Here is a 25,545-nt window from a genome sequence, read left to right on the forward strand (position 1 = left end):
TTCAAACAAATTGTCAATTATTGAGACGTAGAAAATCTTTAACATGGAACAAAGATTTATGTAAACATGTGTAAATATCAATTTACTAAATACAAATGATGACTAATGGTCATTTGTAATATTATTCAGTATATATAGTTAGGTATGTACATGATACAACAAGAATGTCAAAATTATTAACTCATCATCATGTCTTTTTCAACGTCCTATCACCACATCAATTAAGTTTAACTGAAATACACACGAAAAAATATACAAACTTATAGTATTCTAATTTTTTCTCCGTGGATAATGTATGATCGAGAAAAACGTTTTCAACTACATTAAGTAGTAACAATAATAGTGAACACTATCAATAAAATTAAACAATTTACCAAAAATAAGTTAAGACTGAACATATTAATTAATATACGATTAATATGACGGAATCAAAAATGATGATGCAGTAAAAAGTAGGCATTATAAGCTATATATATATATATATATATATATATATATATATATATATATATATATATATATATATATATATATATATGCATTCATGTGCAGTCTGTTATTCCTAAAATTAAAAACTAATTTGTTCAGTGACAAAAAGTTCTAGTAAAGTAATACTATTACTACTATTGGTTGGCAAAATAGTAGTTTTAGTAAGTGAATTGAAACGATCTAAATAATAATACATTTCATTTATTAATGTAAATAAATGAATTTGTGGATGACTTAGAGTACACGAAATAAAATGAATTCATTTCGTTCTTCAATGTACATGATTCTTAATTTACAAAAGTTTGTCACGGAAACCAATCGCTTGAAAAAAGTAATAATTGAGAATCAATTACACCGAAAAAGGTGTATATTAAGCGAACTTAAGATCAATTAGACGAGAAAAATAAAATGATCATTTCTAATTCAATTTGTTTCTAGAGAATAGATTGTTATAATAAATCTACAATCACTTTCCAGAAATAGTGATAAACTACTAAAAACGGAAAACGTCAACAACAAAGTTCTGGTTACAAGTTTATGTCACGTACTGATCTTAGTTAGACAACCACTGAAAACCAAGAAGCTCTGAACAGCGGTTTTATCCCAGTATGAGGTCCCTCAGAAGGAACTATTCATAACATATCAAACTCAGGGCTTCCAGGTATCACGGTGAGCGCTCAACCTGTACACCATTGAACCAGGATCAAATGATGTACATGTCTAACTCCAATGAATTCGCGATATTGCGTGAGCATCGTTGATTGCCACTGATGATATTAATTGTCTCATTCCCGACATGTTCGAAGTTCACTGGTCACGCATCTCATTCGAACTATAGCAATTACACATAGATGTTAATCGCTGGTCACAGAAGTTCAACAGTCTTCACAAGTCTCCACAATACCAAAAAGTCTACAACGAATATCCAGTGTTTTTAATCATATACTCTTTTTAATAACGCCCTGATTCTTTTACCTTTTCTCCCTGAAATCTCGTCTTCTTTGAACAGAGGACAGGTGAGGACATACTTTTAGAGAACAGTTAGTTATCTATGGTCTTTAGCAAGCTCCTTTCGATATTTTGTGATAAATTTCTTTATGCAATTACAAAGGAGATGAGTCTCTAGACAAATTCAACGGAATAATCAAAGTGATACTAAAATTCAGCTTCCCTGAATCTCAAGTGTTTTCACCATATAAAATCAAATATTGAATATGCATTCAAAAGTAGACCAATATCCTTCCGACATCACCTCCAGCTATATATATATATATATATATATATATATATATATATATATGCAGTAGTAAGTATATATCAATGAGAAAATCAATAGCTTTTACCAGATTTTATGAGGAAATACTTTGTAACTTATGTCTGAAAGGTAATAAAGTTTTCGCAAGTTTAAAATATATAGCTAACAAACAACATCAGCCTTACTTCGTATATCAGAGACAATTATTATCAGACACTTGCCACCTTATCCTAAGTACAGAAAAAGGTGTGGCAAATTCTTCTCTGTCATAATGACTAATTCTAATCAAATAACTCTGCTTTTTTCAACATTTTTGTCTTACAATCTTATATTTTTATCTCTTACATAACATTACTGATTCTTATATATCAATTAGAATTTAGTTTTAATCATGTTGAATAATTATACAACCATTTATTATTGTCATTACGATCGCCTATTTCTTTTTCATTAAACCTAATTATTAGTAACCAAAACATCCTCCTCCTTATTCTTTATTCTCATAATTATTACTTTAGTTACTATTTATCACTTTGATCAACATATAAAAACCTACCATTTTTACCTAAGTTTAACTACACATTTTGTTCGTGTTCTTATTACTGTGATTTTCGGTTTCATTTCAAATATTCGTTTATACTTCACTAAATAATATACATATATATACATAACTTCATGTATTTCGTTAGACAAACTACTATGTTCGAAACTTTGCATAGAAAAGAAAATACTATTGTTGATTTTTACTTTTTACCTCTTGTAAAATATCTGAAAAGGGACTGTGAAATATAATTTTTCTTAACTACCCTTATTGGGTTAACAACACAATGATCATAAATTTTAATTTGTTTTATGAAATAAGAACCAAAGTACTTGAAATATGTTTTAGTGGTCTGATTTGCCTTAATTCAAAATAATTGAGAAGAAAGTACATAATAATGAAAGTAAAGCATCAAGATATCCATGAATGATAATGTTCGAGTTAATGTCTTTTGATTTAATAATTCCTATACCAAATGATACAATACACAATAATGCATTTTTAAACAGTAACACAATTGAAGACTAATCCCTGGTTTTGGTGATTACGCGAAATGATCACAGAAGGATATTCAAAAATACTGAATCACTTTACAATAACCATGAACTTCAAACTTCTGTTTTCAGATAATCAATTCAAAAGTATTGCTTCAGACCATAAATAACATTTTGCACAAATATATTGTATTGAAAAATGAATAATTATATGGTGAAATCAATTCTTATGACTGGATCACTGACAAGGACTATAGCTATATTTTGGTCATTTTGGTATTTTCAAATAATTTCGATATATAAGAAACCAATCACTAGCTGACTGAATTAGTAATAATGCGTTCGTATTTAGCTCTAAAACAAATGAATTAAATCAAAGAATATTAGAAATATCCAAAATGTATGTCCAAATAGACAGCAATTCAATAACCATCATTTTCTTTGCCAATAAAAATGTGGATAAGTATGCCAGAATATATTTGCATAGCTTAGCAACATGCTAAGTATATCTAGATGTAAAATAATTAACGATGACAAATTTAGTAATTCAAGCAAGTGACAACTACTACATGGTGTAATCTATGATAATTTCACATTTAACAATGATCAATGAGTACTGTGTGCAAAACTATCAAAAATAGTCTGCTCTCTCTCTCTCTCTCTCTCTCTCTCTATATATATATATATATATATATATATATATATATATCAAATGAATGATACATTATACAAAACACCATGTAGCTTTTCAGTAAGCAGAACTTTGATAGTTTTCTTATTACGTAAATAAGATGATCATGATGCTTTAAAAGACTGTTGTGAAATATATGATAATGTATATTACTGTTTCATGAGTTCAAACTGAATACTTAAAGCACATTTATTTATTATCTTTCTAATGTTGAATCATTTTTTGTAGACTTTTATTTTACCGATGAAACTGTTCCTTGATTCACTTGTATGCAGTGACTGGATCAAAGTGTACAATATTTCGAGCAATCTGCAGACTTAGTAACCAGTTAATACTATTTTTTTTAAGAAAAAGAGAATTCAGTGAAGAAAACTTTCTTTTCGACAAAACCATTTACTTAAGCTGTACATTCGTATATATAGTTATCTGAAAAATATATGTCTATAGGAGGATAGGAAAGATTGCATCACAAAAATGGATCCGAGAATAAATAACAAATGAGGTTACGTACTAATCATATAAGCCTAACAACATAGTTTTCTGATATTAACGAAATCTAAAAATGTTATTGATTGTCTCATCTACATGATAAATGAAATAAATAATTATCGTTTAGAATATTTAAATATAAAAAAACAAACCCAGATAATTGATATCAGTGGGGTCTATTTATTTAAATCATTAAACAAGGTATAACAAATCTGTATATGTTTATGACTTATTAGCAAGTTTCATGATTAATCCTTTGTTAATTCAATTACTTGTATTACTTCTGATTTCGTCTTTCCACTACCTAATTAAAATATTTTCAAAGAAAAACTAGTTTTTCGTGAATTTTTCCTTCCTTTACTTTCCTTGTTATTTGTTTCTCAATTTTGATTATACATCCAAAGAATCTGACTTAAAGACAGACAGGAAACTAAAAGACGAATAGAATATGTTGTTTTCTTTCTAATGACAGAGGAGATTATGGAAACTTCACAGTATTAACTTGAAATTGTCGATGTATTGTGCTCAATTTTTAGAAAACCATTTAATTGGGATAAGAGAGTATTGAGCTTCACTGAAGATAATAGATGGTGGTACTGCACTATCATGAATTGATTGAAGTCAGACATTAACATCGTTGGATGCAGTTTCAGTGGTCTAAAGGTTAGGGGTTTGCGCGCAATGACAAAGGTCCTGGGTTTAAGTGACACGTTCGGAGTTGTGGATGTGCACTGCTAAGAAGCCTTATACTAGGACGAAACGGTCATTCAGTGCTTCTACGATTTCGATCGTGTTCGAACATTGGTCGGTTCAAGAGTAAAATGAGAAATTAAAATATTTTACCAAAGGAATATACTTGGTTTGAATATATTTTTATGGTGTTTGGATAGCATTTTTCAAAATATGTTTGAAAGAAATTGAAAAAGAATTTTTATGATCAAGTAACTTAATTATTTGACTATCTATCTATATACTCTTAACAGAACATATTTTACTGAACATTATACGTAATAAAATACTTCTATGGCATTAGTATTGTATAATTTACTTACCGCATTTTGATTACTTTGGTCTTCCTCTTTTTCGCATCCTTCCAGGATTCCAAGTTAGCACTTGCCTCGTGATGGAGCCTGATGATTTCCGTGATGTATGTCTTACCCACCTCCGACGTCTTTCCCTAATTTCCTCTTCAGTTAAAAGTTGGTTCGTTCTCTCCCACAATAGGCTGTTACTGATGGTATCTGGCCAACGGACATTAAGTGTCTTGCGTAGACAATTATTTATGAATACTTTTACCTTTTTGATGATAGTTGTGGTAGTTCTTCAAGTTTCAGATCCACACAGCAGAATTGTTTTAACGTTCGTATTGAAGACTCTGACTTTGAAATTGATTGACAGTTGTTTTGAGTTCCATACGTTCTTCAATTTCAGGAATGCTGCACTTGCTTTGCCAATCCTCGCCTTTACGTCTGCATCTGATCCTCCTTGTTCATCAATGATGCTACCCAGGTACGTGAAAGATTCCACATCTTCCACAGCTTCTCCACCAAGTTTGATTGGGTCAGTGTTCGCTGTATTGCATTTGAGGATCCTGCTTTTTCCTTTGTGTATGTTGAGGCCTACTGATGCAGATGCTGCTGCTACACTAGTTGTCTTCATTTGCACTGTTTCGTGTGTATGGGATAGAAAGGTCAGGTCATCTGCGGAGTCCAAATCTTCTAATTGATTCCGAGTTATCTATTGCATTCCGTGCATTCCCTCGGATGTCAAGGTTTTCATGATCCAGTCGACCAACAGAAGAAACAGAAGGGGGGAGAGTAATCAGCATTGTCTGGCTCCGGTCCTCACTTGGAGTGCATCTATCAGCTGTCCTCCAAGCACGACTTTACAGTTTAGTCAACCGTATGAATTCTGCTACACACTACGTAGTGACAATCAAGGTTCCATAAGGTTTTCCTATCCATATTGTCAAACACAGTCTAATAGTCAAGCAAATTGATGTGTAGTGACGAGTTCCATTCGGTCGATCGTTCAACAATGATCCGTAGCGTCGCGATTTGGTCTTTGCTCGACCAATCCTCACGGAATCCGGTCTGTTGACCTCGAAGTTGGGCATCTACTGAGTCTGTCATCCAGTACAGCAACACTTTATTGAAAAAGTTTCCTGGCACTGACAGTAGTATGATTCCTCTATAGTTCTCACATTTGCTCTGATCTCCTATCTTTGGTATCTTGATAAGGTGTCCTTCTTTCTAGTTTATCGGGACTTGTCCTTCCTCCCAAATCTTTCTGAATAGAATGCGAAGCAAACTTGCAGTTACTTCCATGTCTGACTTCAGAGCTTCAGCTTGTATATTCTCAAGTCCTGTTGCTTTCCCACTCTTGATTTATCTGATGGCCATACTGATTTCTTCCGTCGTTGGTGGGGCGACATCTATAGGAAGATCACCACATTTTGATATCAAGGAATAAATTGGGATTAACACTTACGATCCTACAACTGAGACACAACGTACTAGATATTTGATTGACTACACATTAGATATTAGACTCAATAGACTATGTACTAGATAACTAGATGGATCATAATACTCAATGACATCAAATCAGACAAAGTCTGCCTAAAGATTAAGAGCCAAACTTTGAATAAGAGCAAGTAGTCAACACTGAATGAACCTACAATCATAATATAATCTATCATATTTACTGCGTCTGCATATGTCTATCTTTGCTTATCGACCAATCACATCTTTTTGCTGACATACAACTTAGTATATGGGCTTTGCTGTTTCTAGCTTGTTCAAGCCAATTTCTAGTGTAACTATCTACAAAATGAGATGTGTGGCTAACCATCCTTTTTAAATGTTCAACAGAAGTCCAAATCTTGCATCTACGAGCATTTAGTAAGTGATTTCTACTGTGGATTTCGTTTCAGTCATCTAAAATCATCTACACATATCTTCGTCTTTGAACATGGAATTGTAGCTCATCTCATCTCACCAGATGATATAAGCAAAAAAATCGAAAACTGAAACTTGAAATGAAATCCCCAGGAAAACGTTATGACCTTATACGCAACACTCACTAAGTGAATAGAAAAACGCCCCGAAAATGCTTGACGCTGCACGCATATTAATTATTCAGAAACGAAAAGCGACACGTATCTTATCTTAAAACTTTACAAGACACCGTTAATGTAATAGATTCTTTTTTGATATTAAAACAGTTGTAATTAAATAATTGGGTTTATGAATTTAAAATGAGGCGGAAAGTTTTATTGCAAACCAGAAATGAGCTGTAATTGAAAGAAGTTATTTACCGCACATCTATAAAAAACAAGATTTGGTTTCACTTGAAAAAGGTAATCAGTACAATCAATTTCAATTTGTCACTAAACCATCGTAACTCCGCCTGGAGATCCTCTGGGGGCTACTGATGGCCCCAAGCCCGGAAAAAGGAAGAGGGTTGGACATGGCGTTAGCGATCCCATCCCGTAGAAAACTAACTCGCTAAAAAATACTAACTAGAAAAAATTATTCAAACCATTTAAACTCTGCCCGGTGAATCAGAAGGTCTTCATTTACAAGAGTTATGACGCCTCATGATGAAAGCAGAGTTCCTTCGAAAGCCACGAGGCCGATGCCTCTTCTGACAATCAAGGCAACCATTTATTTAGGTACATGGAATGTTCGTACAATGTGGGAGACTGAGAGAGTCTTCCAAATTGCTGCAGAAATGAGAAGATACAACCTAGAGGTACTTGGGATCAGTGAAACACATTGGACGCAAGTTGGACAACAACGACTAACTTCAGGAGAGCCCCTGTTATACTCCGACCTTGAAGAATAAAATGCCCCACATACACAAGGAGTTGCATTGATGCTGTCCAAACAAGCACAAAATGCGCTTATAAGATGGGAATCTCATGGACCAAGGATCATCAAAGCCTCCTTCAAAACAAAGAAAGAGGGCATTTCAATAAACATCATCCAATGCTATGCGCCTACCAACGACTACAATGAAGACGCTAAAGATCGATTCTACAATAGGCTGCAGTCAATCATCGAGAAGTGCCCAACAAAAGACCTGACCATTCTGATGGGAGATTTCAATGCCAAGGTTGGAACGGACAACACTGGATATGAAGACATCATGGGAGGACATGGACTGGGAGAAACGAACGAAGATGGTGAGAGATTTGCAAACCTATTTGTCTTCAATAAACTGGTCATAGGCGACACTATATTCCCACATAAACGCATTCACAAAACCACATGGACTTCACCGGAACACACTACGCGAAACCAAATCGACCATATCTGCATCAATAAATAGTTCAGGAGGACGATGGAGGACGTGAGAACCAAGAGAGGAGCTGATATAGCATCAGATCATCACTTGTTGGTCGCCAAGATGAAATTGAAACCCAAGAAGCACTGGACAACAGGGCGGACAACATCACAAAAGTTAAATAGGGCTTTTCTTCGGGATACTGACAAACTCAACAAATTCAAGATAGCCCTCAGCAATAAATTCCGGGCAGTTCATGATCTACTCAATGGAGAGGAGACTACTATGGAGAGAAACTGAAAAAGGATAAAAGAGGCGATCACTTCAACAAGCTATGAGGTTCTAGGCCACAAGAAGCACCATCACAAGGAATAGATCACTGTTGATACACTGGATATAATTCAAGAAAGAAGGAACAAGATGACAGCGATCAATACCAGCCGAACAAGAGCAGAAAAAGCCAAGGCACAAGCTGAATACACTGAAGCAAACAAACAAGTGAAGAGGAGCATCAGGACCGACAAACGTAAATATGTGGAAGATTTAGCAATGACGGCGGAAAAGGCTGCAAGAGGAGGAAACATGAGACAATTGTATGACACAACAAAGTAACTCGCTAGAAATCACCGTAAACCAGAACGACCAGTGAAAAGCAAGGAAGGCAAGGTAATCACCAACACTAAAAAACAACGAAACAGGTGGGTAGAACACCTCAAAGAACGCTTGAATCGACCAGCCCCATTGAACCCACCCAACATCGAAGCAGCACCCACGGACCTCCCAATCGTGCATGGATGAAAGTTGAAAAACTCGTTCGAAGTAAAGACCGGTGTCAGACAAGGTTGCTTACTCTCACCCTTTCTCTTTCTCCTGGTGATCAACTGGATCATGAGGACGTCGACATCTGAAGGGAAGCATGGGATACAGTGGACAGCTGGAATGCAGTTGGACGACCTAGACTTCGCAGATGATCTCGCTCTTCCATCGCACACGCAACAACAAATGCAGGAGAAGACGACCAGTGTAGCAGCAGCCTCAGCAGCAGTAGGTCTCATTATACACAAAGGGAAAAGCAAGATTCTCCGATACAACACAGCATGCACCAATCCAATCACAATTGGCGGAGAAGATTTGCAAGATGTAAACACCTTTACATATTTAAGCAGCATCACTGATGAACATGGTGGATCTGATGCAGATGTGGAGGCGCGGATCGGCGAAGCAAGAGCAGCATATTTACAACTGAAGAACATCTGGAACTCAAAACAATTTTCAACCAACACCAAAGTCAGGATTTTCATTACAAATGTCAAAACAGTCCTACTGTATTGAGCGGAAACCTGGAGAACTACAAAAGCCATCATCCAGAAGATACACGTGTTTATTAACAGTTGTCTACGCAAAATACTTCGGACCCGTTGGCCGGACACTATCGGCAGCAACCTACTATGGGAGAGAACAAACCAGATCCCAGCGGAGGAAGAAATCAGGATAAGCGCTGGAAGTAGATAAGACACACATTTAGGAAAGAACTCAACTGCGCCACAGGGCAAGCACTCACATAGAATCCTCAAGGCCAAAGGGGTTGAGGAAGAACAAAGAACACGTTACGCCGAGAAATGGAGACAGACATGAGAAAAATGAACAAAAATTGGATAGAACTAGAAAGGAAGATCCAGGACAGAGTGGGTTGGAGAATGCTGGTCGGTGGCCTATGCTCAATTAGGAGTAACAGGTGTAAGTAAGTAAACCATAGTTTCAACCTAATAAAAGGTCTGACTTTCAACTTCTTTTAATACGAGCTGAGTTCCAATGATCTCCGATATAACTGTTATTATATACAACATATATATATTATCGACATAAGAACAATATAACGGCAGATACTATCTAGTAAGAATAATTCAATTCCCTGAAATCTTGAAGATTTACTTAGAGCACATAATTGTGTATCAGAAAATATCTTCGTTTTTTTAATATTGATATTTCGATCAATGAAAAGAGTCATTGTATAATTTAGTTTAATCCATTTCTGATTTTTTGAAATACTTTTAAAAGAACGGATAGTGACAATCTACTTACTGGATTTGTCGATTCCATATAATTTATAACGTGCCGTATACTAAACATCAGATAAGTTGTAAACATATAAACACTTTAACTTGTGAACCTTTAAAATACTTAAGTATATAAATTGAAAAGTTTCTATGAAATTTTTCGATAGATACAAAGTTATAACACTTTATAGAGTAATTTTTAACTAAGCAGTATTAGTTTATATTTCCAAGTGGGAAAATAATTAACGACGATCCGAAACGATTACGAAAAATGGGACGTAAAGTCTATTCAGATACTGAATCAGTTAGAAACAAGGTGGGACTTCTCGCATACGTGCATGGGATTAGGTTACCACACCACATCATTACAACGCAGTACCAGACGATTAGAAGTAGTAACAGCATCATCGGCATCGAAAATGCGATTCAAGAAGAAAATATAGATTAGTGGGATAAAAAGCAAATTTATAAGGTAATTTAGAAATTTATGATCTACGCGGAGACATAAAGTGAATGCACCAGTGCCACTTTAAGTGATTCTGAGCCATGTCACCCAAAGCATCTAACCACTTCTCATGAAATTCATGAGGATTCTAATCAGATGGCTTGCACCTTCTAACACGGTCCCACTTAACAGTCATTGAATTCGTAAACCAATGCTACATGTTAACTTAGCAGCACTTGTTTTATTGCAACATACTCCTACACCAGATATCCTAGTGTGCTGAGGTACGAGGTGGTTGAGGACACGTAATAAAAGTCCAAAACACCTTCGTCGACGAAGATTCATTGACCCACCAACCTATTTGGCATCGTTACCTGGTACTGGTGTGTAAGCTCATCATTGTCGACTCTTTGGCCTCAATATACGCTACAAATGCTTCAAAAGTATCCGCGATCAAAAGATAATAGCTTAGGAATATCCTTTGTTTATGAAAAAACATATTCAAAAGCTATGAACCAAAACATAGTAAATTGGTGTGCAGTATACGCGTCCATTGCTAGTCATAAGTGATGTAATTCCTCGAAATTTTCATTAATTTCTTCAATTAAAGATAACCAATTTAAAGAAAAAGATTTGTAAAGTAATGATACTTTATATCTTATAACTTATTGATATTTATTAATATTTAGTTTATAACATTTCAACATACTAGAAGTAATAATTACCAGTGTTAAGGTTAGATAGCTAGCCACTGGTAATATGAATGACATAAATTGTTAATAGTTGTCAATGAAGAGCGTGTATTACCAAAAAAACGCGTTGAATATTTAAAATTTATCATTAAGATTAAAATAATCGTTCGAAGCTTCTTAAAATGCTAAACATTATTGTCAGTTATCAACATGTGATTATGATGATAATTGTATTATTTACTATCTGTTAACAAAAAAAATCAAGATTATAACAGACAGAAACTGCTGTTCTCTTTTTTTAATCAACTACATACGTGTAAACACAATTTTGAAAAAAAAGGAAATGTGAAGTTAGTGAATCCCCGCAACGCAACAATACTTTACCTATGTCGCAACTATCACTAACCTAAGTAACAACACCACGTAGACTAGTAGGCAGTTACATAATAAATCCATTTCATACTTTTATAGCCAGCAAAAGTTATAATAATAAATAAGACAAGAAGAATAGTTGCTTAAAAATCTTAATTTACAGATCTTGGACAATATATATATATATATATATATATATATATGCATGTGATGCATTCTGGAAGCTGATCACATGATTTTAAGTGGAGTAATTCACTACAGTGCTAGTGCAAATACACATTCCTTTCAAAATTTTATAATCAGTTTATGAAGGTTAAAAATTTCTTTACCCCTTCTTTAGAAGTAAAAAGTAAAATAACACAGCGGGCATTCGCTCCTCTTTTCCTCCTAGTTTTTTTAAAAAACAAAATTAAAATTCATCTACGATTCAATCGTTCATCTAATGGACAATTTACGTGTTCTGAACAGCTGTGAAAATTTCACCATTTTATATCTAAATATATACATTGCAACATAAAACAGGACAATGCAATACAAACTACTGTTATATATATATACGTATATATATGTTCTATGTAAAGAAAAGAAAATGTTGATAGAACGATCTACTAATTTTCAAATAAAAACAGCACTATTTTAATCACAATGTATTAGATTAAAAACAGGTATCTTTTCCCTATATAAGGATATTTTTGTTTTCGTTAAGTTAGTATAAACTAATATTAAGACTTTAATCGTTATATTAATAGTGTTTTGAATTTACAGATTCACTATTCAACACAAATTTATTTACTTAATATTATTGTGTAGTTGTTAAAATGACTTCAATTAGGCTCATCTGCTTTCTGGAACCTAATAAGAATGAGATATCTGGAACTATTTTAAAACAGTAAGCTTCTTGCAGAATTCAATGTGATATCTTCCTACTAAGAAGATTAAAGATGTTGTAAAGAAGGTGCTCTGAAAAACGAAATAAATTTGTATATAAACAAATAGACAGCTTCATCAACTAGATCTAAATTATTTAAATACCAAAATTTGAACGTATATATTCATATTACACACATGTCAATTCTTCATATCTGATAGATTTAAAAAAAACATTTTAAATATAAAATAAAGCAAGCATAAACACCGCTCAGTTTTAAAAAAATGCCGATACATTACACAGTTTTGATAAACTTTATCCTATCTTTGTATTATTTAAACTTATCAAGGGAGCTGTTTTGAAAACGCTGCTTAATTTATACTCGCACGATTAAAAAACCATTAAAAATTATTAATTGCCACAGAATTTAAAAGATTTCATTTCAAAATCATCAACCCAAGTAGCGTAAACTAATTAAGACAGAATAAATCAGAGTCAAGTTTGTAGTTCAGACAATCATAGATCAATCACTAGTTACGTCTTTAAACATTTTTGTATTTGCATTAAAAAAATATGAATATGTTAATTAGTTCACATGAAATACCGAAGAGTAAGGAGCCTGAAACAAATTTAGAGATTGAAAGTGAGCGGATTTCTCTTACTATAATTTGCTTTCGGTTACTTTGATAATCCGATTTAACAGAACATTTTTGGGAGTCTGAAAATAAGAAATGTCATAACTTACAAGAAATATTACCGATCCTGCCGATTATACAAATACAAAATCGCCTTTACAATCATAATTGAATAAAAACCTAGTGTATTATACTCATCAACAAATTTAAGATGACTAACACGAACTCGGCAAATTATTAAAATTCTCATCAAGAAATCTAGTCTATGTTATAGTTAAAATTTATTTCAATTCCGGTCGTACGTCTTTGAACGCTAATGACTGCATTGATAAACAGCAGTTCGAAACTGACATGAGAATCAGAAGTTAAAAAGAACTATTAAGAAATCCCCTTCACTAGAATTAACGCATACCATTAGTAGCACGTATTTTTTACGAAGAGGTGATGCCATTTCCTCACTTCGTTTGAATGTCAAAAGTACTCACAAAAGAGAAGTAATAGGCCAAAGGGGTTTAGATACATTACATCATGTAGAAGTCAGATATACCAGTTGGTATCTTAAGGCCAAAGTGATAAATTCAGTGGAATCGCGCTACTAAAGCAATTGGACCGTGTAACTGGTAGGGTCATAGGCTATCTATTGTGACTTAAGTCAGTGAGAACAAACCTATACACAAATATAACTTCCATACATTAACTGATTCGGTTTTAGCAACTAAACCTTCCCACTTATTTCAGACTTCATTTGCATAGTAGATTTTGTCAGCCGTTAATACGGTATACCACAATTGAATCACACCACAGATTATGCAAATCACCAAGACTACTTCTTTAAAGTTTGAAATGACCGAAAAATTTGTTCACTGATTAACACAAGCGTTCCTTCAAACTTAACACACTCACCTAAATATCTTATATACGTTTATGCAGATGGACATTAAAGAAATTGTAATTAAATGTAGCGTTATAACCCGATAAATTTCCAAGCGATTGTTTTAAAGAAATATACACAAGCAAACTGATTGTGAAAATAACACAAATTCATCGGAATACCAGAGATAACATGAATTTCAGTTTATTGCACCTGTTAGAGTGACCTACCGTTTCAGGTTCTTTGTAAAATCGAAAATTTGATGAAACATTACTACACTATGTTACGGCATAATACAATTTCGATTTTGCGTTTCTAACTGACTGTTTTGCTCATTTGAGGTACTTCTTAATACAATGTCTTACAAAATCTACACAAAAATATAACACAAACTACAAAAACCACACATTGTTATACTAGTGAAGCATTATACAACATGATGTATTGTTTTCTGAATTTGGTATTTATGAGATCATTTAGTCAGCCATTAATAAAACAGGCCCGATTAAATATCAAACTAAAGGGGATATTGACATCTTCCTATAGTTAACTAATCCTGAATTTCTGACGATAATAATAGTGATAATAAATAGTTTTAGTGATTTTTATTTTAACTGATAATTTGGCTAATAAATGCACCGGTGTGATCCCAGAGATAATTTTAATGAGTAAATTCAACAAGTAAACAAATACAAACATCATATTTACTGGATTTTGCATAACTATTACAATAGTTGGTTATTACTTACGTGTTGGAAGCAACTCAGATATATAGATTTATAAAAAGTAAATTAAAGATGATCAAATTAAACCACTCGTACCTTCTCTTAATTATCTATCAGTATATTTATGTCAATTACTTTGACAGAAAACATTTTAAATGATTTTTTATTTCAGAAAATAAGGAAAATTCCAAGTATATTTCCAAATGAATATTGCAATATTTACACGCTACATGAAACTTGTAAATTTTTTGATAAATAGAGCCATTTAATAATAATTATCGATTTCAAATTATACTCCATTCTTTAAATATTCTGCAGACAATTCATTTGCAACAAAATACTTTTTAAAACCGTTAAGCATTAAAAATGAATTTTACGAATGCATTTTTAAAATATAATGATTATCCCACCTCATAGAAGTGTTCCATCAAATGGGCCTTCCAAAGTGGCCGATCAAGTCTCAAAGGTAGACTACTCAGTTCATTAAGAAGCACTTCCAAGTTAACCATCTTTGGGTTTGCCGAGTGCTTATCTTCCCACTTTGATCCATATGATCGTGATGGATTAATTTCTGATTTTGTCTGAATAGAAGACAATCGGACTACATGTTCTTCAAGTTGAAATGCCATACATTCTCTCCATGCATATCCAGTTGATAGATATGTTAGACATTGTGTCAAGCGCGATCTAGCATCCGAAGGTGGGATATATGAACTTTCACAGCGTCTCCTGCTAGTATCCGAACATCCTTTGTCTGTTAAACAAGAACCCCTTGGAGATGAAGCAACTGATGAACAGTCAAAAGGCCGAGAGAGTAAACGGTTACTGATCAACTCGCGCAAGCGTACTAATTTTAATCCCGGTGCACCAAATCTCAAGCATATAATCACTATAGGTGAATGACCTGAACAATACAAAGTAGCGTAGTTAGTTCCATTCCAATCAAGTTCATATTTATATTCAAGAGCTGGAAGCCATCGAAGTTCAGCAGATGAAAGAGCTTTCAATGAGTTGCTATAACGATTTTCTAATTGTTTATCAGTAAAACAATGACATCTTTGATTGGAATTCATGCTGACTGACAAACGTGACATTATTGATTCAATTATAGGATTTGTATTATCAGAAATAAGAAATCCTCCGCATTGACAACATGTGGTATATTGGAAGACATTAGCAATCCAGATGCCAGTACGTCTTACAAGGCAAGCAATCAGGCAAAATGGTAGAAATACAATAGAAAATATACTAGTAACCAATAGTGATAAACTTAAAAAGGCAACATTGGCAAGGCAGACATAAACAGGACTACGTTCAGTAGGATGAGCAATAGGAAGGAAAGCACTCGGGTTAACTGTCGATACACTTGGTTTTTCCTCACTTGATTCCACACTCACTAAAATAATTAAATTTCAGAAAAGCATATTTAAAATACATTTTTAACAGTTACAGAGTAAAGCTTTTTGACTCTTATTTAAACATTCTAAACGAAATTGACTAGATAAAAATATTCTGTACCGTTCGACTAGACACTTATCAACATTTTCCAAAATATGACAGTAAAAATGATATGTTCATGCAAATCCATTGTATCAGATGTAAACCATAAGAAGACTATTTTAGTTAAAGATAGTGCACAATAATCTAGTGAGTAGAACCTAATGAGAATAAATACTCAGTGATGAACTTATGTTCTGTCATTTTTGCTGCCAATTAAAACACTTAATGAATGTGTCATTTGGAGCAAAAGATAGCATAAAACAATTATTAAGATATCTCTCAATCGCGATAGTTACGATATAAATGGACCCAACATAATTTAACGGGAGAAACTTTCGTTAGTGTAAATGGTAATTAACTAAGTACAACTGTAATTAATAATAAAACATTTACGCGTCTCACTCATGTATAATAAATTTGCGTGGCATATTATTTTTGTGGGAAAACAGCAATTTCGTTAATTATAAATGTAGAATAGTCAACTTGAAATCTGTTTATTTCACTACAATATTCTTTGAAACCCTATTCACAATCAGCAAACATTCAAGTTTCAACATAGAAGTATCTAAAATTGTAAATCCATAAAGGTGTCAATAATATAGATAAGAATAACCGATAATCATATCAGCCTTCAACCAGAGTACTCAACATCTCAATATATAAACATAGATCCAATTTTATTTATTAGCATCTTCAGTACTTGTGTGTCAATGAAGGTTTTATGACAAGAACTACAATCTGACTAAGATATGAATGAAGGCTACTAACACTTAAATAACGTAACTAAGTAAAAGGGTAAAAGTAAATCTAATAAAACCCTTATTACTCAGGTAACAACCCTCAGATGTAGTGGGCGACTTTTAATGATTGAAACAACTTGAATACTGAATATTTAGTTTATTATATATCGCAGAATGAATAGTCAAGTCACTTATTAAATCATAATTAATCCGAATAGTTGGTTAAACTTAACCTGATATGCTCATTTTAAATTGTTTAATGTACAAATATTTTTCTGTAAATAGTTAAGATTTTTATTTAAACAAGTAGAATAGACAAGATAAATTTGGTGGGTTTAATTAACTATTTTGAGTAAACTGGTAACTAATGTATCGTTTTACAGGCCCACCATCCCTTGTTTGATCTAGCTAAGTAAACTGAGAGTTTCTTGCGGGAGTTTATGTGAATGGAATATAATGGGTAAAAAGTATATATTTTATCTAGGGTTTTCAGCTACAAAACTCAGCTTTAAATCCACCATGAAATTGTGTTCTTAAAATAACACAAACTTAATTCAGGAAGAATTTGCGAATGAAACTATGCGAATTATAAATTACCTGTATGAATTTCTGAAGGTTCATCTTTAGCTTCAATTCTTGATCGCAATTCTGAGGTAGATCTTGTACGAACTGAACTTGAATTTGTAAGGCGTGTAGGAGCTCCACCATCACTAGCTTTACGAAGCCGTTGGCAATAATCCGGACGAGTAGTTACTGGTCTTGTAGCAGTTGATTTTGATCTTGCCAAACGAGCTTTTAAAGGCACAAGTTGCGGACTAGGTGGTGGAGGAGGTAGAGGTGGAGGTTGGGGTGGGGAAAGAGTACGCCGCCCTCTTGGAGACATTGCGTTGAAGCCACTCACTCCAGGACGAGAAGTGGTTGAAATCCATACTGGGGTTTGATGTATATTGCTGTTTTTTGTCAGAACTGTTTGATGTGGATATACAATACCTTTTTTTCCAAAGTCAGCCCTTTGGGAGGGATATTCACATCCCCCAAGGGGTTGACAAGCAATCGTTGAACCCGTCGGTGTGGATAACTCTTTGATTACTCTTGGTTTTGACATAAAAGATGAATAATGATGTAAGGGTTTTTTAAAACGTCTCTGTTCGGTCGATCATGTGCAACATATCATCAGATATATTTTTATATGAATGCTAATTCTGGGTAAGGCACCTACGAAAAAAACCATTTGAACAAAATATAAGTGCTGAATAAAATATTCTTTTTACGGCTACAACTTAATTAAAAGTGTATAGTTGCTTGTTTATTTCAATATAATACAGCATATAGTGTTACGAAGTCAAAAATATTATCTCAAAGTAATATTATGGTTAATAGGTTGGGCTTTTAACGCAATACTAAGGGTTCTGAGTTCGATTTCTGGCTTCGCCGTTAAAAGTGCACAGTCCTAGACAGTCCCACACGTAAAAACGGCCATCAAGTGCTTCTAGGTCGTCCAACTTGGGACGGGTTGTGATATCAATAAAGCTTTAGACTGAAAGACTGTCAATATAGAAAGTTCAGGCACAAAAAACATCCTAGTAATGCAATATTTTCGCAAAAGTCAAAAAAAGATTACACTTAAATTAAAAAGCTAACTAAAATTTGTTTTCGTTTCCTTCTCAATGAGGAAAAACCTTGACAACCGTACAAAATACGAGTCACGCATTTAAATTTCATATTTTGATTAAACCAATACTATCGTCCACTAAGAGGAAGCTCATGTTCACTTAGACGAATTCAACAAACTTTATCAGTTGAAACATATTGTTGACTCTGATAAAAACACTAAACTATAGTAAGCGTTTTGCAAGGAAAAACATTCTATCACTGTGAATATTCTCCCGTGGAATGTTTAAAAAAGCTGTAAATTTTGGATAATAGAGCTTATAACCTTATGTCAGCTATGAATAAAAGATAGTTTTGAAACATTAACATTATATTTTGAAACCCAAAAAGTGATCCTAACCACAACAAAATGGAGTTGATTGTAACTTAAGCTTTTACAGCAATTTGCCCTTTTTAAACTGGCTTAGTGATCTGTTGCATTCGTTGTCATTCCTGATACCTTTCGGGATCATGGACACAGAGAAATCTTATTTTTCCGGCACCCTATTGAACTTACAATAATTTTACTGTTCATCAGTAGTTCATAAATCATTGTGTGGGACTTCATATTTGACCTTGCTTGTCAGTGTGGGGAGCCAAATACTTTCTTTTCTACTTAGAAAGCAATCCAATGTGATGGTTGTAACAATTAGTTCCATAAAATATACACGTGCATAACACCCGGAGTATATAAAAGATTTTCGAGAACTATCTCATTATATCTGTATGTTGGGCAGTTATAACAAGTATCTGTTGATCTGAAAAGCTAGAGGTCTTTTCTTCTCAGTACAAAATACTCAATGTATCAGTACCAGTGATTTTAATGCATGTAATGAAGAATATACTACTGTGGTAAGTGCAACTATAGGGAGGATAACGAAAACTTCTACTGCAAAGCATGGTCTCAAATGAGGCACAAGAAACAAAAACGTTTAACTTTTATAAAATTTAGTGAACACTATAGTGTATACCTATGCAATATAATAACAAACAGTAAACCAACAATATAAAGTACTTTCAAATAACAAAGTGCCATGATGTACATTACAGGTAAACATGGCCCCCGTAAGATGTAAAAAATTATGAGCGAACATTTCAATATTTATATCCCAAGAGAATCTTTGAAAAGCAGGGAAGAAAAAGGAAGTACGTTGGAAATCACCAAGGTTACATACATGACTCTAGTTACGTATGAAAACTAGACGATCGTTTGGAGTTCATGTTGGACAGAACTCAAGAAAAGGTGGAATACTTTCCTCATGAACTCTAAAGGAGAGATAAAATAATTTACATTTCTTATATACTACTCAATCCAAAAAATGTAGTAACTAAACAAAATAATCTGGCTCAATGCTATAACTAATCGAGGAACCTGAATAAACATTTGTGTAAATCGTCGTATGTCAAATACACGATATTAAGTGCAGTAAAATCTACTTTCACAACAACGAAAAATAAACTTACTAAACTACCACACCAAAGCCCGGGATACTCAAAAAGACGCTCAAAGAGTATCCATAAAACGAAATTTGACAAAGTAAAACAAATCATGTGTTTTGTTTCACTCTTTAATAAAAAGTTCAAAGTGCTTACCAATTCTTTATTGAAGCTTTTCGTTAACAGAATAATAACTTTTTAACTTACTGTCGTTAACCATTCTCATTGAGTAGAAATATCTACCTCGACCTGATATTAACATATTACATGACGCCATATATTATACATGAAGATCTTAAAATCCTAAACCAGAGGCATTAAAATAAATGAACTAAAAATTGCGATCTCTTAACCATACAAATTCTCCATAATTAATACAAAATGCTAATCAATAAATCACGATTTAATTACTTTCATTGTGTTATACCTCAGTACATTGACTGCTGGGTCGTGTTTGCAAATAGCGGCAAAATCGTCGTTGATCTTCGGCCTCACAAGTCAAAGGAAATTCTAAGTAGCTTATATTTATATAAATCTCCAGGTCTACTTTGGTTCCCTCCTAATTTCAACAATAGTCCTACATCCAAAAGCAAGCTACCCTCTCAATGAAAAATAATGTCGTCATACAGGTATCCAATACGGTCATCTAGTTGGAAAAACTTATAACTAATTCCCTAAGCAATCAATTGCTCGGTGGCCGCGTGCATTCTGGTTTAGAGAATGATCATCTCAGGTAGATCTGCTAACCACCTGCAATGGAATTACTTTGCTACTCTAGTACAACCAGTGTTCCCCCAAAATAACCAAAGCCAGAATGTTTGCAAAAAATTGGAACTCAAAGGGACTGGGATTGAAAACGAACCTCACTCAGTGAAGATGGAAGAAACTTGGTCAGTAAAAATGAATAACGATAGAATATGATCATGTTGTAAAATGATCCTCATAATCCCTCGCATCCTATGAGAGCACCAATACAATTTAGTACTTGAGTACACTAAAAGAAAACATTCCTTTAAAACTGAACATGAACGAGCACGAAAAGGAATCGTGCTGATGTATGCGCGTAGCTCCTTCCGAAGTGATAGTCGAGGCGCCTTGTGCAGGATGTTTCGAACGTTAACAGAATAAGTGGATTGGTAGACATGAACAATGTTTTGTCTAACCATGTTTTGTCAATTCAATCTCTATGAATTCGATGTGGCTCAATATTTTTTGGCAGGTTTATGGCAAATATTCAGCAGAAGTACGTTAAATTCATTGAAAATTTATGTTATAGACGTTTATGTGTCCCAAGAGCTTTGTGACGTAATTCATGCACCTGGCTGTAAAATATCTATTGAAAGTTGATTGTCATCATTTTTACTAAGCAAATAGTTTTGTAACGTCCAGTCTGGTTATTTTTTCCACCACAATAACTGTAGCGGACATTTAATGGTCTCTTGATATCGGGATAAATCTTCATTCAACTCAGTGGTTGGATCTTAAGGGGCAGAATGCCTATCTCTTTCTTAAGTTTCGTAAGTAATAAAGTTGGCTATTATGGACGCCATCCAACAGTTATTCCTAGGATTTTAAGTTTGTTTCTTTTACCGTTTGGCTTCACAAATTCAATGATTAGAGTTTTACCGTCTAAGAGTTGAGATTTCTCTCTTATCAGTAGGACAAAAGTCGACAGGAGAAAACGATTCGCTAGTTCTCCCGAATAAGGCTTGCAATTTGAACTTTAATATTTCTCTCTTAGTGTTAGAGACTACTCAAAATAACCAGTTTCTTAAAAGATTGACATAATAGTTGGCCGTATCAATTTTTAAAGGCACTCCATCAAGTATCATGACCAAATCGCATCATCATCAGACGTTGTACGCTTTATCTTCACTACAGGTCACAGTTTGTTATAAGTGTTCACTCCTTCTTCCCACAAATGCATATCATGTGGTCGATAAAGCCTTTTGTTTGTCTTCAGGAGATATTACTGACAAATACACTATGCCAGAATCTTCAGATTCTATCGTTACGCTTTGCTTTGCACATATTGTTTTATGAGTTCCCTTGAAGATAATTTTACCATCGACTATTTACTGTCTTCAAACCATCATACTCGTAATAATAATAAGTTATTCTCAGATAAAAGTCTGTTACATGAGGCATTCAAGTTCATATGGAAGATACAGTCTTCGCTGTGGTGAGTTACCCAGTTAGTTTGATATTTTACAAGGTACATTTATCATAAAAGAATGGGGATAAAACTTTTCACATATGGATGCAAACAATATCGGTAAGATCTGTGTTGTCAATGTGATGGCGCGCTTTATGTAGGTTGCACCGCGATGCGCAACTGATAGTCGGAAGTAAATCCATTTAAACTTCAAAGCTTCTATAAACAGTGAGCTTACATCCCTCTGGAACATCTGAGGCATTAATAATGGCGCAGGACGAAGCCACACATCCCATTTGTGTCATCCGTGTCATATCTTGAGGGGAATGAAAGAGGTAGTAAGCAAAAAGGGACGAGAAGCATAACGGACAATGTTCATGTATACTGAAATTGAGTCATTTGTGGTGAAATAGTAAAGGTATGAATGCTTAGTCTGGTTCTATATTATTAATGTACTTTTGAAGCAAGAGCATTCTGATGGGTTAGAGAAAAAAAGCGTATATATTGTATGACTGGAAAAAGAACTGTATAAGTTGAAGTGGTTCAAAAAGAAGCTGAAACTGTAGGATTATGTGAAGTTCTAAAATATAAAACCGGAAACAGTATTCCGATACACAAATGACTAGCTCCCGTTTTTGTCGAAACTATTTCAGTTCATTTTATATTTTCATAGATTTTATAGAGTCATGAGCAGGTCTATTTCTCAGCGAATTGTCTAGTTTTGCATGTACTAAGATTACTCAGTAAAAGTGAAACCAATTCAGCGTCACAAACACGATTTAATGAAGTATTTTTTATGCTGATTCAGCATCAATACCATTTGTTTGTGGCATCCCACGTCACCGTAAGGAGCCGTAATTTAACAAAATGTTCTGCCCAACAGACATATGTGGATCGAAGTTATCTATTCATCACACCAACCTCCCTCCTTTTGTTATGTTAACCTCTCTTACGTTTATGGTGCGTAAGAATATTGCTTTAATCTAAGCCCTTTGGTGGAATACACTATCGCTGCTAGTTCCGTTTTACAAGCAAACTAGATGGCTAAAGCCTTTGTAATGTGGGTTAGACATCCATTTGGTATACCACAGTGCTGTGAAGATAACTAATGGTATAAGTTAAAGATACTGGTTAGATCGTAAGTTCGATTTTGATGGTTTCGTTTGATAAAACCCTTCCATGTATACATTTGGAATTTAATCCTTTTGATTTCTTCAGTTGTACATATTCTTTGTCTATTTGATTTTATTTGAGATGGTAATCTTTGTATTTAATTATAGTTTTTCTTTTTCCTACGCCTTCATGAAGTTTCCATGCATTTATGTTGTTTTAGTCGACAGTTAGTTTTGTGGGCAGCCATATTGATTTGTCCCCCCCACTTTGGTTGTGTTACCCACATTGACTGGAATTGTGCATTGGAATTGAGGCACTCTTCCAGAATTAAAAACACTGTGTTGTAAAGCAACCGAATATTATTTTTCGAACAAATCTGTACGTGATCCATCCAGAAAGAATAGAATAACATTTGTTGCGCTTGGTAATTTTCTTACATCCTTTATTAACTTGTTTATTTATTACAATTTAGATTCGACTAATGATTGAAAAATTCCAAGTTCAATAACTGGATGGTAATATTTGTTTACGTAATAATGTACATTTATATTTATAATGAAATCTAGGACTGTCATTTACCTTGAAAATGACACAGGTATTCAGTGTTTGACAACGCTTTCACCAGCAACACCTAATATAATTTGTACTCACTGAGAGAAGTTAAAAGACAGAGTCGAAGAGATCGGAAGAGTGTATTTGGCGATTACCAATATATCGGAATTCTCTGATCTTATCTGGCTAGCGATTGCGGTAGATGTTGTGCACAGCGTTACCACACGTGCAGTAGTCCTTTAAATGTTCTGGAAATCTTACTCTTCTTCCAGAACGCGTCGTTTCAGATTTATTTTCACATGAATTCGGAGTATCATCGCTAGTGTTGGTTGTCGGTTGAGGAATGATGAGTGTAGGAGTCGTGTTGTGTGATTGTACCGAAGGAAAGTCGACGTGAATAGAATTTCCTTCTAAATACACTGCTTTTAAGCGATCGATGCTGATGCTATCGTTTGTTCCATTCTTATCGACTATATAGTACTTAGATTCACGTTGAAGAATTTTGAAAAGTCCTTCGTATGCTGATTCGAAAGGTCGTCGATGTGAGTCTTGACGAACGAAAACGTGTGTACTGTATCGTAAGTCAGGTTGAACGAAAACATCGGTTGATTGTGGTCGAGTGGAAGCGGGTTTAACTGAACGCATTGCGTTTGTAAGCCTGTTCTTGTAGGAGGTTAGATCCATGCTCATTGAAGAGGATGAAGGATCCACGAATTCTCCTGGAAGTCGAAGTGTCGTTCCATAAACGAGTTGAGCCGCAGTGTATCCAATGTCAGCTTTCACTGCATTGCGGATACCTAGTAAGACTAGTGGAAGAGCGTCGGTCCACTGTGAAACGTTTGCAGCTGATAGTGAAGCCTTTAGTTGTCGGTGAAAACGTTCTACCAACCCGTTTGCTTGTGGATGGTAGGCGGTCGTTCGGAGGCGAGTGATTCCTAAAAGTGTGGTCAGACGACGGAAAAGATCAGATTCAAACTGCCGTCCGCGATCTGTAGTGATGGTTTGAGAGCAGCTGAAGTTTGCTACCCATCGTTCGACGAAGGCGCGAGCCACTGTTTCAGCAGTGATGTCCTTGATAGGTACTGCTTCTGGCCATCGAGTGAAACGGTCTACGCAGGTTAAGAGATGAGAGTATCCATTTGAATCTAGTAAAGGTCCTACCAAATCCAGATGAATATGATCGAAACGAGAATCGGGAGTTTTAAATGAGCCTAAGGGACATTTATTGTGTCTGATAACCTTAGATTTCTGGTAGCTTACACAGGAGCGTGCCCACTCCCTCACGTCTTTATTCAGGCCAGGCCAGCAAAACCGTTCTGCTATAAGCTTGATGGTTGCACGGACACCTGGATGAGAAAGTTTGTGCAATGTATTGAAGACATTGCGTCGATAATGTTTCGGCACGATTGGGCGATCCCTACCTGTAGATGTGTCACACAGTAAGGTTTCCTTTCCTGTTCCCATCTGTTTGATGAGTAGTTTAA

At 34.4% G+C, this 25,545-nt stretch overlaps 1 protein-coding gene across 2 annotated transcripts in view; it reads right to left on the bottom strand.

Moving 5' to 3' along the window:
- ASH2L_5 (Set1/Ash2 histone methyltransferase complex subunit ASH2) overlaps positions 1 to 20,328 on the bottom strand; it is a 58,523-nt gene extending 38,195 nt beyond the window's left edge. Inside the window, exons 1-3 of one of the 2 annotated variants that reach the window (XM_051211778.1) lie at positions 20,269 to 20,328; positions 17,752 to 18,369; positions 15,325 to 16,310 (exon numbers count right to left, since the gene is read on the bottom strand). In XM_051211778.1, coding sequence (XP_051071876.1) covers positions 15,325 to 16,310; positions 17,752 to 18,259 — 1,494 coding nt within the window. In that variant the 5' untranslated portion in view covers positions 18,260 to 18,369; positions 20,269 to 20,328. Of the gene's footprint in view, positions 1 to 15,010; positions 16,311 to 17,751; positions 18,732 to 20,268 lie in introns of those variants that run through there. The other variant, XM_051211779.1, reaches the window with a different exon arrangement.
- Positions 20,329 to 25,545: the final 5,217 nt, after the last annotated feature.

Source organism: Schistosoma haematobium, chromosome ZW (genome assembly GCF_000699445.3).
Source record: "Schistosoma haematobium chromosome ZW, whole genome shotgun sequence".
In the NCBI taxonomy this organism is placed as follows: Eukaryota; Metazoa; Platyhelminthes; class Trematoda; order Strigeidida; family Schistosomatidae; genus Schistosoma; species Schistosoma haematobium.